The 17,484-nt window shown below is 30.7% G+C and overlaps 1 protein-coding gene across 15 annotated transcripts in view; it reads left to right on the top strand.

The window, feature by feature from the left end:
- KMT2C (lysine methyltransferase 2C) overlaps positions 1-17,484 on the top strand; it is a 242,261-nt gene that overhangs the window by 115,876 nt on the left and 108,901 nt on the right. For 14 of the 15 annotated variants that reach the window (XM_031939470.1, XM_031939483.1, XM_031939481.1 and 11 more), the window contains 6 exons: positions 291-462; positions 8,067-8,181; positions 10,236-10,408; positions 10,929-11,089; positions 15,264-15,374; positions 16,972-17,061. In XM_031939470.1, the coding sequence (XP_031795330.1) occupies positions 291-462; positions 8,067-8,181; positions 10,236-10,408; positions 10,929-11,089; positions 15,264-15,374; positions 16,972-17,061 (822 nt within the window). The remainder of the gene's footprint in view (positions 1-290; positions 463-8,066; positions 8,182-10,235; positions 10,409-10,928; positions 11,090-15,263; positions 15,375-16,971; positions 17,062-17,484) is intronic. The other variant, XM_031939472.1, reaches the window with a different exon arrangement.

Below are 17,484 nucleotides of genomic sequence, written 5' to 3'. Positions count from 1 at the left end.
TTCTCCTGGTGAACCCCCTTTCCCATTAGCAAATGTGAGGATAAATTTTGATTTGACTATATATAAATTTAGAAAAGTTTCTCATGAGTTAGAAGTAGAAGGAAATTGGGAATTTGAAGATAAAATAAACTTTAAAAATGCAAAAAGTAAAATAATCATATTACCAAAACTAGAAATGGGAGCTTTTCATACATAAGTGTATATCACATTTGAGAAATGCTATGTTGTATCACATTGAGAAATATATATTGCTATGAAATAAAGTTTTTAAATTTTATTATTAATTATAGCAAAAGAAGAAGCAAACTGTTCAGTATGTGACAGTCCTGGGGACCTTGGAGATCAATTCTTTTGTACTACTTGTGGCCAGCATTACCATGGAATGTGCCTGGACATAGCAGTCACAGCATTAAAAAGAGCAGGTTGGCAATGTCCTGATTGCAAAGTGTGCCAGAACTGCAAGTAAGTAGAAATTTTAACTAACTCACCTATTGATTAGGTGAACTTCCTGTTCAATACGCTGAGTAATCATGGAATGTCAGGGTGATACTTTACTAATTACAAAAACTTTTTTGAGTTTAATAGAAATGAACGTTCCTAACACAATAACCATAGTGCATTACTATAGACATATTGCCTAGTAATGCTTTTTAAAGTCAGTTAGTCTGTGTTAAAAGGCATGCTTACATTAAGGACTACCTTACTCCAAGACTACTTGTTTTTCCACTGTTACCTCCTCGTGGTATAAACAAATTACTGTGTAAGTCATTAAGAAATATGTTTTCAAATGGAGTATAACAAGACTATTTTACTGTGTTCTCTTATTAGTCTCTTTCCCAGTAATTATTATAACCCTCTGATATAATACCTCTCGGTATTTTAACAAATACCGTTCCCATATTACCAAGTACACAAAAATTTCCCCTAGATTTTCCAGTTTTAGCCATACTATACGTTGTGTAAGATTGAATTTTCTTTTTCTTTTTCTTCTTCTTTTTCTTTTTTCTTTTCTGCTGAGGCAATTGGGGGTTGTTACGTGCCTAAGGTCACACAGTTAGAAAGTGTTAAGTCTTTGAACCTGGATTTGATCTCGGCTCCTCCTGACTTAAGGCCTGGTGCTCTATCCACTGCACCAAGTAGTTGCCCCTGAATTTCCTCCTTTTGAAATGGTATCCCTCTAAAAGTTGCTTGATTTTTATAATTTAAGACATTTATTTCGGGGGAGTCAAATAGCAGTGTGGATAAAATGTGTGTATATATATATATATAAATAGTTGTCTGAAACTCCCTCCCTCTCTTTTCCCCCCACCCCCTCCCTCTTTCTCTCGCTGACACTCTCATGCTTCTGACATTTACAAAAGGTTTTCCTTACAATGGGTCTTTGAAATAGCTTTAATTCAAGTTTCATTATATATTATTTTCTGTAGAAAATTAGTATACTTTGTTGGACACAGTAACAAAATTAAAAATCATAGAGAATTTTAGATTTTTTTGTGAGGAATACAAACTACACATTATTTACAGGTTGCTCCCATTTTTTGCTGATTTTTGTTGTTTGGAGTTGCCTTGATGACTGAGAGATGAAGTATCTTGTCCATGAATATATAGCCAATATATGTAGACGCAAGACTTTACAACACATTTTGAATATTGGAATGAAATGAGATAACCCTAAAACGCTTTGTAAATTCGTTATCATACGTAACTTAATTATTATACTGTGTCCCTAAGTTAAGGCAATAGTAGTTGCATTTAAGATGAAACAATTAGCAATCTCATTAAAAAGCATCATATTAACTATGTTATAATGTTAAATAGAGAACATTGTAGTTAGCCCTCCTTGAGTAAGGATTATTCTGTCTGGCTAATTTAATACGTTTATTGATGTAGATCTTTTGATAATTGGGCAGAGGGAAAAGGAAGTTCTTTTCATAACCTTCAAATTAAAGCAGTAAGATAGAGATGTCCCAAATGATCCTACATCTTAGTTTATTTATTTTTTTCCTTTCTTTTGCCTCTTTTGAACATTTTCTTTTACCTTAAATTTTGATACTGGTAAATTGAAGAATCTAGTTAGTTGGGAGTTCTTAATTGTTTTTTCTTTTTTAAAGCTTTAGCCTATGGAACATATTAATCAACACAGAAGAGACAGGGTGGGGTGTCCTTTGTCTAAAATGATGGTAACTTAAACAGTGACTTGGTAAATGACCATATTATACCTTTCATGATCTAGATATGGAAATGACTTTAAGTGCTCCCATGCTCATTTTTATGTCTAATCTTAAGTGGGATTTACTTTTTCAAGACTGTTACTGGAGAAACCAAGTTCCCATATTTAATTCAGTTAAAATCAGTGAGGAAACATTTATTAAGCACTGTTTTGTGGCACTCATTTGTAAGTCCTGGAGATACAAAGAAACGACAAAGGACAGTTGTTGCTATCAAGGAATACATAGTTTGTAGTATTAACTTGCCTCTCTGAATTGTGTTGATCTTTAGTCAGACTACCTAGAGAATATGGAAAGTTTTGTTATCTAGCTTTATTACTTGAAAATGTTTGTTTGTTCAAAATATATGTATCTTTCATCATTATTATTTTTTATTTTTAATACTATGTTATTATGTTTAGTAATAGTCATTACTGTTTGATAGGAATGATATAATTATCAGTTGACTATTTCACACTGCTTCCCCCCATTGGTAATTGAATTCAACAAGCATTAACATCCTGATCTAGAAAAGCATTTCTATTGGAGGTCTGGCTTAATCTGATCATAGATCAAGAGCTTAGAGCAAACTTTGATTTCATTTATTTTAATCCCACTATTTTATAGGTTTTGAAGGAAGTAAAGCCTTATAAATATCAAATAATTGATCAAGTCATGTAGATATTTATAGAAGCAGAATTTGAATGTTGTTCCTCAAATGCAATATTCATTTGTCTTTTAGTTCTGTCCCAGTAAATTTCTCTTCATGGACAGTTTGAAAATCTACTCTAGGCTTTTTTTGAAATGGAAAATTATTTTTTCATATTTTGAGTCTTTAAAATTTTACTGTACACGTGGCAATGGTTTTTATTCTTTTATTTTATTTAATTTTTAAAGAAATAGATAAATCAATACATTAAAAAAATAAATCTAGGTTTTCATATTGGACTGAGTTACTGATTTATTTTCCTTTAAGCTGATTTTCAATAATGTTGCTAAAATTTTAAATCCCGTTTCATCAGCATGTCCTGGCTCAATTTTACATGCTTATATTATCCAATTGTGATTATCCCAGGAAAACGAAGACTCATTTTGGACTAAATTTATAGAAGAATTTATAATAGAAATCCATTTTGACAATTTACAATAACATATTTAGACCAGGTATGTCAACCTGAAAAATAGAGCTATTAATTCATATATTAGGATCCTTGCTGTCTCCAAATTGACTTATTTTTAAAAATGTAATATTTGTTATGGTATTTTTACTTCTTTTGTTAAATATTTTCCAATTAAAATTTAATCAAATTCAAGCTGCACCCGGGAGAATGATGAGTGTGCAGTCTATGAGCCATGTGTTTCGGACTTCTAATCTAGACTAATATTATTTCATCTTGTTTATGTTTTAATTGACAAGCATGTTTGCAGTATATATAATCAGAAAGTTTTTTGCTTTTCTCTAGTAATACCAAGGCATGAGCTAAAAATTTCCTGTTCTTTAGAGGTTATTGCTAGTCATAGAACAGTGCCATGTTGTTGATCTCAAGATTTTACTATAGTATCCTCCTTGCAACTAGTTCAGAATTTCTCTACTCTTTAAAATTCTGTTCAAAAAATAATCTGATTAAACCATTCTTTTTACAACCATTTTTTCATCTATATTATCTCTATTGCTTCTTGGCTTTCCCTTCCCCTATGCTTTCCTAAGCATGTTATATATGAAATGAATTTCTAATTGATAACAATTTTAGCCAGTGAGTGTTCATTTTTTTTTTTTTTTTATTTCAGGCATAGGGACATTGAACTTCCAACTAAATTTAACACCCCCCCCCCTAAAATAGTAATGAAAAGGAATATTTATTGCCCCTAACTTTATTTCTATACCCAAAGTAATTATGCAGAAAAATTGAGCAGATTAAGATATTGTCTTGATAGGCTTCTGCAAAATGCCTCACCCTCTATCCTGATGTGGTGACTTGTCTGAGCCACTCAATCATCCAAGATTTATAGGCTTTGGAAAACTGAATGGATAAGATACTTTGATTATGGGGCTGGCTTAGCTTAAATTTAAACATTGAGTCATTAGGCATCATATGCTTCTTATTGATTGAGTTAATGTGGAGACTTGGAGCTTGGAAATTGTGAGTTCAAATACTTTCTTAAACATCCCACATTTATATGACTCTTTGCAAATCAAATTAAATCATCTGTGTTTCAAGTTCCTTATCTATTAAAATCAGGCAGGCCTCTAAAGGTTCCTTAAACTCTAAATTTGTAATCTTATTAATCGCCTATATAAGAAAATATATTAAATAATACATTTATTTGAGTAAAGTCTTATGCTATGTACTAAATATTCTAAGACGGAAAATAAGTTACTACCCTTAAAGAACATTCTACTTGGAGATGAGGTTGAAGTAATATTTAATATACATACATTACTATTAGGTAAAGAATATTGGACATAATAAAGTTCATTTTTCTTTCTACCTCTATAACTTGTCTAATGTGATTCCTTATATATAGTAGGAGGTCTTTTTGTTCTGTTTTGTTTGCTAAGGCAGTTGGGTTTAAGTGACTTGCCCAGGGTCACACAATTAGGAGGTGTTGAGTATTTGAGATCAAATTTGAACTCCGGTCCTCCTGACTTCAGTGCTTTATCCACTGCGCCACCTAGCTGCCCCCATAGTAGGAGTTTTTAAAAGAAATTTTTATAATTGGATTATAGATGCAGACATATTATAAGAAAATTTGAAATGAAAAACAATATTTTTAGCTATGGGGAAATTTTTACAAAAGTATTTATGAGTTTCATTTTAGAAGAGAAGTCCAACAAGGTATAGCTGAAATTGAACATATCCCTGCCATTACATTTGTATTCCTTACTGAGGAGTAAAGATTATACTGTACACCCTGAAGCCCAAGTTTCAAATTATACACAATTGAGAATGTTATATGCAAGACAGTTGCAAATTACTGCCTCTTACATAGGATAAAAAGGAATGCTTGTAGACAGTAGACCTCAGAAAATTCATTGCTAATATATATCCCTTTAAAGAGGCCTATATCTTCTCAGGCCTTGACTGCTTCAGTAACGAAGTTTCCAATTCCAAGTAATTGCTTATTGTGTTTTCTGATAGTAACTCTAAATATAGTCAACAAGTAGCATTTTAAAAATTTGTTTCTAATGTAGTTTTACTTTATTAGTACCACTAATTAGAGACTTAACCCATCAGAAATGATGCAAATTAGTTTTATACTGAGAAGGCAGCATGACCTAGTTTTTTGTCTTGGAATCAAAAAGGTTGGATTCATATTCTACCTATTCTACAAAAAGGAGGAATTTAGTCATAATAAGATATACTTAAATGATTCCTGTGTATATGGAATGAAGAAGTTGATTCCTATATATTTTTTGATAATTGTTTTTTTTTAATTGTTTGTCCCATGTCATAGAATCTTATACCTTAAAAAACTTATCATTGTAATAACGAATGATCTCAGACCCAGAGGTTACATAGCTTGCCCCAAAGTCACAGAGGCAGTAAGTGAGCTTTAGAAGTTGTTTTGTGACTTTGATTCTATGAATGTACTAAGTATAAAAATGATTTTGATAGTAATGACCAGACATTTATAGCTAGGAGATTACAGATTTTATTATGAAGTGTTTTGAACAAAGGTGAAGGGAGTATTTCTCCTCTTGGGAAATATTGTGTTCAAAAACAAGGGCTGGCCACTAATATCTGGTCAGGGAGGAACAACCTGGACAATTTGAATGAGTTGTAGGAATCATGAGAAACAAGTAGTATGTAATAGTTGTGGATTTAACAGTGTCAGGGTCTTTATTTCCAAATAGAAGAGTTTTAATTTTATCTTAGGGAGCCCCTGAAACCCTTTAATCTTGGTGGCACATGTGGTCAGATGTGTGATTTAGAAATGGGGAATTCCATGGAGGATTATTTAGAGAGAATAGAAATAAGATATAGAAAACAATTACAAGGCTATTTAAGTAGTTTAAATGACATGTAATGAGGTTAAGTTTCATGAAAGAGAATGGTGAGAGATGTTGGGGAAATAAAAATCAATATGGATAAAATGAAGATTTTGTGAAGTTAAGTCAAGTTTAACTTAAAGTCAAGCTTGCAAACCTCAGTCATTGGAACGATAGTAGTGCCTTACAGAAATATCATGAGGTTAGAAGGAAGGGAGAAAAGATAATAAAACTATTTTGAAAATGTCCCAATATGCATCTGGTGGTATCAGTTGCCTAGAAGGTTGAGAAACAAAATTAGGGATGAATGTGTTAGATGGTTTGGAGATCATATGATTAGAAATAATTGATCATATGGTTGCTTATGAAGCCTTAATTTTTTTTATTATAGAAGTGATTCATAGTGAGGAAAAAAGGTTTAATTATTTCTGAGGAGAAATAGAGGAATAGAAGATGATGAGGTTTAGCCCCTGGGAGCTTAGTGTATATTTGAAGGGATACCAACCACATGTATTTAGGAAATCTTATGAATTATGAATCTATAAAACTATGAATTTATTTGAACTTGGGAAGAACAAAATCATCCTCTAGCAGTCTTGCTTTTAAGTACTTTGACTTTTCAGTACCTAGGGATAGTCAAAAGACTGCATCGCTAGCATAGAGGTGAAGATAGGAGACTGGAGTCGAGTATAGAAATTGGGGTAAGATTGATACATTTGAGAATTATTAACATAGAGATAATATTGACATCTTTGTGAGCTGATGAGATCACTAAATGAAATACAGTACACAGAGAGAAGAGTAGGGATCTCAAGATAGAATCCTCCGAGATATCTGTGGTTAGTAGACATATTTGTATGAGAGTTCAGCAAAGAAAACAGATTTGGCTAGAAAGGAGAACTATGAGTGAAGAGTTTCAAGGATGAAGAACAAGCTCTATATTTTTATGGATTTCAGAGAAACCATGAAGAATGGGAATTTAGAAAATTCCATTGTATTTCGGGAGATAAGATCCAATGTTACCTTTTGTATAAGCGTGAATAAAGAGGTAATCCAAATTCCCATTTTGCAAGAATTTGGGTTACTTCTTCATTCACAAGACTGAATTAGGAGATAGTGACAAAAGATATCTGAGTGATAGGAAGTGAAGAGGGGAGAAGAGCATAGCTAGAGATTGAAGGTGTGTGATCAGATGGAAAGTCATATCTTAACTCTTTTTCCCTTCAGAATTGAAGGCTCTCAGATATATTTTGGTTTCCTGGTATCTGAGAGTCAACATGATAAGACAAAAGTTTGAGTTAAAATTGTGGAGAATGGATGAGAATGGATGAAAATATATGGTTGACTAGAAGCATGCAAGGTAGTCAGCAGCTAAAAGAAGTCATTGATTTCCTTAGATTGTAACCATTAATTGCCTTTCAGCTGTTTCTTCCAGTGTTATATTCATTTTCCATCCCTCAAGAGCACAGTTAAGGTTTGAGGAGAAAGAATCTGATTTGTTTTTTCCCCACTCAGAATACCCTAAAATGAGCAAAACAGATTTACTTATGTAGTTATCCATTAATGTATTAAAGTGTACCGGAAAGACTTTGTCTATTGTCTGGTAGAAACCTTCTCTATCTTCTTGATGCCTGGAATTATTTAAATTTGCGATAGTCCTTTTAATTCAGAAATGAGATATAAGATTTAAAATAAGAATTTTTTTTCTTGATTGCAGATAGAGAAGCTAGAAGCAGAAATAATTTATGTCCTATATATGAGATGAATTATGACCTTAGAAACAGGAATACATCTTAACAGAAAATATATTCCTAAATACTAAGACTATCTTGTTGCTTTGTGTCATTATTGCTAATTTATTCTTATAGGCACTCTGGAGAAGATAGCAAGATGCTGGTTTGTGATACATGCGACAAGGGATATCATACTTTTTGTCTTCAACCAGTTATGGATTCAGTACCAACAAATGGCTGGAAATGCAAAGTAGGTTATGTTTTTTGTTTAAATAAAATTTTATTAGTCTCTTTTATTTTGAAGACAAAAAAAAAAGTTCACTTGTTTATTAAACCTGAAACAAAGAAATTGGATACTTTGTTTTTTAACCAAAACTTAAATTCTATTGCTCACTTAAATTTGTTAGAATTTCCTATATATGTAAAGTCAACTTTAAATAACACTAAAAATATCTTTCTACTTAAAAATTTGGTTTCTTCATTATGGAGCAGGTTTTCTATTTTACCATATCATGGAAAATAAGTTTTGTAAAAATTTTTGTGCATATTTATGTATCTTTCAAAAATGGAATGAGGTTTTTCACCAAAATGCTGAAAGTAAATACTAAAAAGTAGTAATTGGTGTGAAATAAAGCTTGTGATGTTTCAACTGATGAGTTTACACACAAAAAAATCACAATAAAGGGTAAACAATAATTTACTCTATATGTAAACCAGTTTGTGGCCTACGATTGAATTAGGTACCTTCTTGAACAAGGTATCAAAAATTTATACCTGGATGAGTACTTAGGAATCAAATTCAGAGTTTATTTTTCAAGGAGGAAATTGAGAAAAAGAGACGTTAATTGGCTTGTCCAATATTATTAGAAGCAGTGCCAGGATTAGAAGTCCAGTTTCTTGAGTGAACTTGAATGGGTGGGATTCTGCTCAGAATAATTCTATATATCTATATATCTCTATCTCTATATCTATCTATCTATATATGAGAGAGAGCACTACTTAAAAGGTATTAGAGGGAGAATGAAATAAAAAGATAATATGCTCATTCTCATTCTCACCAAGTAGTTTAAAGTGTAGTAGAGGAGAACTGAAATTTTCTGTGAAATGCACCGGAGAGGTATAAATAACGTATGAGACAATTTATATTTTTAAAGGATCAGATCTATTCCTGAGTTGAATCTTGAATTTTTATTTTATTTTATTTTTTTTGTTGTTGCTTTGAAAGGGAGGGAGAACTAAAATAGATTTAAGGGAATCAGATTTTAGAATAAATGAGAGATGATTTTTTTCCTGTTGGAAGCAGTTCATCCAGTCATTCCAACACCCTCAGTTGTTTAAATAAGGAGAAAAATGGTGTGAAGGTGGATATGTATATATTTATATGAATATTTGCTATAATTAAAGTTATTCAGATTGTAGTTTCGGAAAACTTAAAATCAATTCCACAGTGGGGAAAAAAACCAAACCTACATATCATGAATAACTCATAAAAATCACTCTTACATGCAAAGACTTAAAGTATCTTTTGACATTGCTTTAAAAAGCTGTAACAATGCTTCAAAGACAAATACATGCACATTTTGACTTTTTGGGGGATGTTTTTTTTTGATGATGATGTCATGTAACCCAAATGACAAATCTTTTTATTTTTATTTATTTTTTTAATTATAGCTTTTTTATTTACAAGTTATATGCATGGGTAATTTTACAGTATTGACAATTGCCAAACCTTTTGTTCAAATTTTTCCCCTCACGCAGATGGCAGGTTGACTAATACATTGTTAATATATTAAAGTATAAAATACAATATAAGTATACATGTCCAAACAGTTATTTTGCTGTACAAAAAGAACTGGACTGACAAATCTTTTTTTTAATAAATGTAGCATAGAGACCTTTGTGGTCTTAAATGTTGTAAATATTGCTGTCTATAAGGTGAAAACTGTGTGGCGACAATTCATCATAGGATTTGATTTCTCCAGATAGTAAGAGCTAAAAACCTTTATTTTGTCTTTATTAGTGAAAATCTCTAGCTTAGAGAACAAAACGCAAGTATTTATGATTTTTCATTTAAAATTTTTATTCATAATTATGTAGTTAACTCATCTTTCCCAATATAACATAATGGTTTAAAAAAAAAAAAGCTAGAAATAGTAAATAAAAATGATTTTTTTTTTTTTTTGTATTTTTAAACTTTTTTTAAAATTCTTAGTGGTAAAAGCAAAGTTTCTCCCTTTTGTCCTGAAATATAACTTCTATCAATTTAAAATATATCTGCAATTATATTTACTTCATGCTATTTAGAACTGCAGAATATGTGCAGAATGTGGCACTCGAACCAGCTCTCAATGGCACCACAATTGCCTAGTGTGTGACAATTGTTATCAACCTCAAGATAATACGGCCTGCCCTTTCTGTGGGAAGTGCTACCAACCAGACTTTCAGAAAGATATGTTGCATTGTCAAATGTGTAAAAGGTAAGCAGCCACAGTTATTTCTTGAAATGGGTGAGACATAATGATTCTTGAGGATGTCTATCTGTCTTCAGCTCTTGAGTTCCCAGTCCTTTCTAGCAAGGAAGGATGATATAGTCAGAGTTGGGAATCAATTATATTTTTATCTCTGATAATTTTCAGACTTAAGTGGCATGAGTACTACTGGTAGTGTCTAAGAAAGGAAAATTACGTAAAGGGGGAAGAAGAAATATTTGGGCAACTTAAAAAGAAGAAAAAAGAAATGAGGCAAAGTGAGAATGGAAGAAAGATTATAGAATAGTGTAATGTCATCATCTCTGACATGTAATAGTCAAAAATAATTACTAGTTTCTAATACTTTTATGATTGTTGTTTCCCCAATATTTTTGGGGGGTGAACTTTGTAGATTACCGCTTTATTCACAGTTAGTTGATGTTCTTCCTTGCAACTGTGTGTTGAATTTAGGTTAGTCATTTTAGTTTTCATAATTTCTTTTAAATATTTTTAATGTTAATTACTCCAGATGGATTCATATAGAATGTGACAAACCAGCGGATACAGAATTAGATTCACAGTTAAAGGAAGACTATGTCTGCATGTGTTGTAAACAGTTAGGCGATTTGGAACCAGTACAACCTTGTGATGAAATGGAGACTTCTGAAACAGTTCCCCAGTCTGGTACAGGTAAAACTCAGTATTTTTCTTTATATAAAACCAATTCATGAAGGTAGTTTTTAGTAAACTCAGAAGTCACACACAGTGGGACTGTCTTCTTGTGAAGTTGTCAACAAAGAAAGATGGAGGAGGTTATTTAGTATATTTGATCTAATTATACATTACAAAGGTAGTAATTTTATTTTTAAACTCTTTGAGCATATTCATAATAATCTTTAAAAATTGGTGAAAATCAAGTAATACTGCCATTCTAATAAGACTCATATACTGGTAATTCATTTAAGTTCTTTATTGGTGAGTCTTTAGATAAATGCATCCATATTGGTAATCCTCTCCTTTTAGTGGTTTAAATTCTCTTCAATATGTAATTTTAATTTTAATTATATTCATGTATTTAATTCATTTTAAAATTTAATTTAAAATATTTTAATTATGTAAGAACAAATTAGAGAAAAAATATTTTTAACCTAGTCTTTTGAAATATTGTAATATAAATATAGCATAATTAATGTTAAAAAAATTTCAACCCTTCATGTTACTGGTAGACATTGCCATAGAACATGGCACAGTATATCTCTATAAGGTATTTTAACATGCATTTCAGGGCAATAAATCCTCATTTATCTCAAGTTGAAGTGTTTATGAAAAGAATTAGTAATGTGGGTGAAATCATATTTTGCAGCTTTGTGACTTAAGGGCAAAGGTGAGCATAAAGGAAGACAGGTAAAAAAAAAAAGTGATTTTAAAATAAAACGGCTCCAATCATTAGGTAGGACAAAGGCATGTGGAATATACATGAGCCATATGCCATTATGTCATGAATATTTCAAGATGAGAGTGGGAACTTAGTGAATATTAGAAATAATGCCATTTTAAAACTAAATTGGTTGCATTTGGAAATTAAAAATATCTGGTTACTGCTATAGTTGGTTTATAAAAACAGTACAAAGACATGCTATGTCAATAATGTAATCAAAGAAATTTGCTGATAAGATAGATGGGTTAGTCAAAAGTAGAGAGTTTAAGATAATCACAGAATATTGCTTTGGTGTTTAGGTAAAATCAAAAGAAAGCAAGATAAGTCTTAGAATACTGAACAGATACTTAACTGTAATCTTGTGAGAGGTCATAGACAAAAATCATATGGAAATGGTCTGGTATAGATAGACTGCATCAAGATGACAGATTGATTTTAGGTGGTTTCACATCTTTTCTTGGTGATGGCATCAGGCTACCTTCGATTTAAAGTAATTCCAACAGAAGCAAATAAATGTTAAATTTTTGACTACTTAAGATGGTTCATTGATAATTCTTTCAAACTATTTTAAAAGATTTTCATAATTCCTGCCACAAAGTAGGTTCTTACTAAATATTCATTTGATTGATTTTAACTGTTTAAATTTCTTATGTCCTAGAACAGCTAATGACCAAACAATTGAAATTTTATTAGCTGAGCCAGTGTGAAAGCTTGATTATTGTATTTAGGGTGGGAAAGGTAATTTGATAAGGACAGAGAACTAATCAGAACATTTATTCCATCCAAGGTATGAGGAGGAAACTTCAATTGAAATGTCCAGATTCTTGCTTGGAAATAAGATAGTTCAAATGAAAGCTATGGGTTAGGGCATAAAATAGCAACTGCATGTCCTTTTGTATGAACTAGCAAATTTAAGTAAAATGAACAGTTACAGAAACTTTTCCATATATGTATATACATACATATTTATATATGTGTAGTGAGGTGTTTTTTTTTTTTTTTTTTTTGTTTTGTTTTGTTTTGTTTTTTTCAATTTCTTATCTTGTTTCGTTGTTGTTTACATAGTGTTCTACTCTTTATGGCCCAATTTGGGTTATTCTTGACAAAGATAACTAGAGTGATTCCCCATTTCTTTCTGCAACTCATTTTACAGATGAAGAAATTGAGTCAGGTAGAGTTGAGTGCCTTTCCTTGAGTCATACAACTAATGAGTATCTGAAGCCAAATTTTAAGGTCTTCTTGAACTTACTTCTGTTGTTCTATGCATTGTGCCACATAATTGTGCCTAAACTGTTATGTTACTTAAGAATTATGCAGATAGCTTGTTAGGGTCTTCTTAATATAATCTTCATTCTTTAGCATTAGTTCCATCTTCTTTGAAACTTATCTTTTTTTCACTTAAAAAATTCAGAGGAAAATTCTAGACTTGATTTTTCTGCTGTTTCAAAAATGTTTGACAAATATTCTTTAGATGGAATAAAATCGAGGATCATACTGCATATGCTTACACATGAATAGTAACTTTGTGAAGATAAAGAATTTAAGGTGTTTTTTTTTTTTTTTTTTAAATATACCAAGCACACTGTTTTAAGCACTAGTAATACAACCAAAAGGAATGATAATTCTTGCTTTCATCACTAAAACATTAGGAAATAAGTGGTAGAAATAGTCTAGAAGATGATCCAGTTCTGAGCTCTTTGAATTGAAGATGGCTGGAGATTTAGATTATAAATCTCATGAGTAAAAAGGAGACTGTTGAATTGGAGTTTTTTTCAATTTCTGGAAGAGAGTTGAAAAAGTAACGTTGTAGGCAGGACCCTAGCTGTATTAGAAATCAGTATACATCCTCCTGTCCTATATTCAACTTTATGTATAGTTCTCCTAATTTCCCTACTAATGAGGATGCTATTAGGAGTTATATTTATCATCCCATATAATAAAATAAATCTAGTAATATAAATTATCCTTATTGAATCTCAAGATTGCTCTTTATTATTTACCTCTTTTTTTTTTTTTTTTTTAAACATATTTTGAGTCTTGTATTTTTTCTACTCATTGCTTGTTTTTTCATCAGGAATGCTTGAAAGTTCTCAATTTATTGAATGTCTATTTCCCCCCTGAAGGATTGTATTCACTTTTGATTTGAGTAGGTGATTATTGGTTGAAATTCTAGCTCTTTTGCTCTCCACAATGACTTATTCCTAGCCCTCAGATTCTTTAATGTAGAAAACAACTTAGTCTTGTGCTGTCCTGACTGTGGCTCCATGATATCTGAATAATTTGTTTTTATCTGCTTGCAGTATTTTCACCTAGACTTGAGAACTCTGGAATTTGGTGATAATCTTTCTGGTAGTTTTAATTTTGGGATCTCTTTCAGTAGGTGATTAGTGGATTCTTTCAATTTTTATTTTACCCTCAGGTTCTAGAATATTAGGACCGTTTCTTTTGATAAAAAATTGGCTTTGAGGCAGAGCAATAATTTTTAAATTATCACTCCTTAATTTATTTTTTCAGTCAGTTGTTTTTCCAATAAGTTATCTCACCTTTTCTTTTTTCTTTGTTTTGCTTTTGCAATATAATATATGGGGAAATTCAGTATTATGGGAACAAGGAAAGACCTCTTACCTATATCTACGATAGCTGAGTCTTCAAGGAAACCATGACAAATTTTTTATGCCTCACATATAGTTTAGAAAAGCCTGCAGGGGGGAAAAAAGAGCTTGAGAGGGTTTTCAGAACAAATAATAAAGGTTTAAGGATGGTTTGTAGGCAAGTAGAGAAGGAACCAATAGATAACAAAAAATTGAAAATAAGAAGTACCCTAACGTATGAGGAATTATTCACTTACTTAAGACAGAAGTTATGGTTAAAAGTTTTTAGCTGTGGTATTTTTGAGTAAGAGACTTGTTAAATAACCGTCAAGATCATGAAACATCAATAGACTAGAACTTTCGATTGAGTATAAGAAGTTCAAATTTAATAGAAATAATGATGTGGTATTAGTTTTGTGAAGTTAATTCTTTCCTCTTTTCTGTTAGATGGATTTGAATCCATTAGATGGGTGTGATTTGCCCAGTGTGATAAAATTCATTAGTGTTAAATTCTTTGATTGCAAAACCAGTGTTTATTATGTTGATTTTTAAAATCTTCATTTGTTTCAGTATTTTTATCTTTTGATATGTTGTATTCTACACGTTACTATATTGACTAACATGTAGACTAATCTAGATGTTGAGAAGGATAAGGATCAATTTGTCATTTCTGTAAGTGTGAGATGAAGCACTAGTAGCATTTGAGAGTTCTATTCATAAATTAAGCAGTTAAACTTCTTTTTTGATTAAATTATCGGTCTTAAGAACTAGCAGCCATTTTAAAATATATGTAATATATTGTATACTAATCAAGAGAAATTATTTTCCTTTTAAGATTCTGTTAATGAAATGGAAACAGAAGGAGTTGATGAGAGTTTGGTATTTATGGACCAAGCTGGGAGCAGTTCTTTAAATCAAGATACAAGACCTGAAATTGCTTCAGTTGGTAAGAAGATATGTAATAAAATATGTATTAAGATAGTTATATTTTCCATATATATATAATACAATTACATATATTTCGTAGCTCACTGATTTAAAGCTAAATAAAAATTAGTGGTGTAAAACCTAACCATTAGTGGAAGAGACGCCCACTATTACATAATTCTTTAAAGCTTTTAGGAAAATTGGTAGGGATTGTGGTTCCTTGCAGGTGTATGCTAAAACTCGATTTTATGTTAACCATCCTAGTGGTTCATATCAGTTCAAATAATGAAAGCCAAAATCATATCTAGATTTTTGTTGTATGTTCACATGTTCTTTTTTTTTTTTTATTATTGTTTTTAATTATTTATTGGTATTTGTTTTTGTTTAAAACTTTTGTTTCTTTAAAAAAAAAAAAACATGATGTTCTTATGAGTAGGAAATGTTTAAAATGACAGCTAAGTATTAGCATTATAGCTAAAATTTATTACTTATATCTTAAGTCCCTGCATTATGTTTGCATTTAGCTTGTTACATTAAGATAAATTCTCTCCCCTTAATGACCTTGAATTTTACCTAATATACTATAGAAAAGAATTTCATTCCTATTTGTGTATGCACATGTTATAATGTATATATATATGACACATACTGAGTGTCCCAAAAGTTTCATTGCAATTTTCAACCTTATTAACTTTAGAAATATGAGTGCTGCATGCTTAAAAATGCGAATGATTCTTTCAAAATATTTAAATATTTATGTTTCTATTAAGATTAGAAATAACCACTATTTTGTATTATGGATTACTCTAGATGATTTTTTTATATTTGTTAAACCATTCATTAGTTGCTGCTCAAGTTTAAGGCTAATCCTAGTCTTAACATCATCCTGAGAAGACATGGTTTTGATCCATACTTGACAGTTTTGATGTGACACAACAAGATAAAAGCTATTGTATGTAGCTTAGATGATAGAGTTGGGTAAGCTAGAGGATGTCTTCTACCCTTCCACTGAGAAAGTTTCAATCTAGAAATTATCACACATATACATTGCATTATAATTTGCTTATTCTTATTCAACTTGAAATTGATATAGTTAAGCATTCAAATTTTATTTGTGTAAATTTGCAACTTCTGTACTATTAAAACTTAACACTGTATTGCTTTATGGTAACAGAGAGAATGAATGAGAATGAGATTGTGTGTGTGTATGTGTTAATGAACATACAAATGCATGGACTTATCCATTTTAAATTTATGAGGAAGTGATTTTATTTATTAATTCTGTGTTTCCTAAATCTGATTTCCTAACTAGTATCCTTTTTTTGGAGAAAAATATAAGGTTATGTGAATTTACAGGTTTTATAGCATTACATAATTTTCCTAAGAAAGTTAGAAAAAAGAAATGTTTGTGCTTTGATTAAACAAAAGTAAATAACAGAGAAATAAGAGTAGTGTAGGTATATCTGAGGTGTTTGGGAAGAAAAAAAATAGGATATTCATAGTAAGTGTATTTGAATTGTCAATTGATTTAATTCTCATGATAATATTTAAGATTAAGTGTTAAATTAACATGAAGGTTTTGCAAACTGTTGGAGACTTTATCAAATTGTTTCTAGCAGCTGTCCATGATTGTGATGAAGAGCAGATTAAAATCAAGAATGTCAGTCCTGCAGTAAGACTTATAACAGATAGTCCTTTAATCCTGGGTGAGTTATCTTTGTTTATTTTGAAAGTTATGTTTTATACTAATGGTAGAAGTTATTTGGTTAGTAAAAAAATTTATTTAGTTTATTTTTGTCCATTACTTAATTTCTAAACATATACCTTCCTTCCTAGCCAGCAAGAGACATCTTTTCACAAATAAATATAGAGGTGTTTTTTTTTTTTTTTTTTTTTTTTTTTTTTTTTTTTTTAAGGTCACTGAAATTTAAACTAACGGCCAAATCTGACGTCATCATTGATATTCCTTATGTTTAGTTTCTCATTTTCTAATTTCTTTTTGGGAAAGAAACTTGTCCCTGGATATCTGGCTTTCATTCACTTCATTTTAGTCACTTAAAAAAATTTGTTCACCTTTTTCTTCAGTTTATGAGCACTGCTTTTGTTTTGTTTTTGTTTTTATTACCATA

Source organism: Sarcophilus harrisii, chromosome 5 (genome assembly GCF_902635505.1).
Source record: "Sarcophilus harrisii chromosome 5, mSarHar1.11, whole genome shotgun sequence".
NCBI classification, from domain to species: Eukaryota; Metazoa; Chordata; class Mammalia; order Dasyuromorphia; family Dasyuridae; genus Sarcophilus; species Sarcophilus harrisii.
The sequence above is the reverse complement of the archived record's forward strand: the minus strand, read 5'-3'. Positions and strand labels throughout refer to the sequence as shown.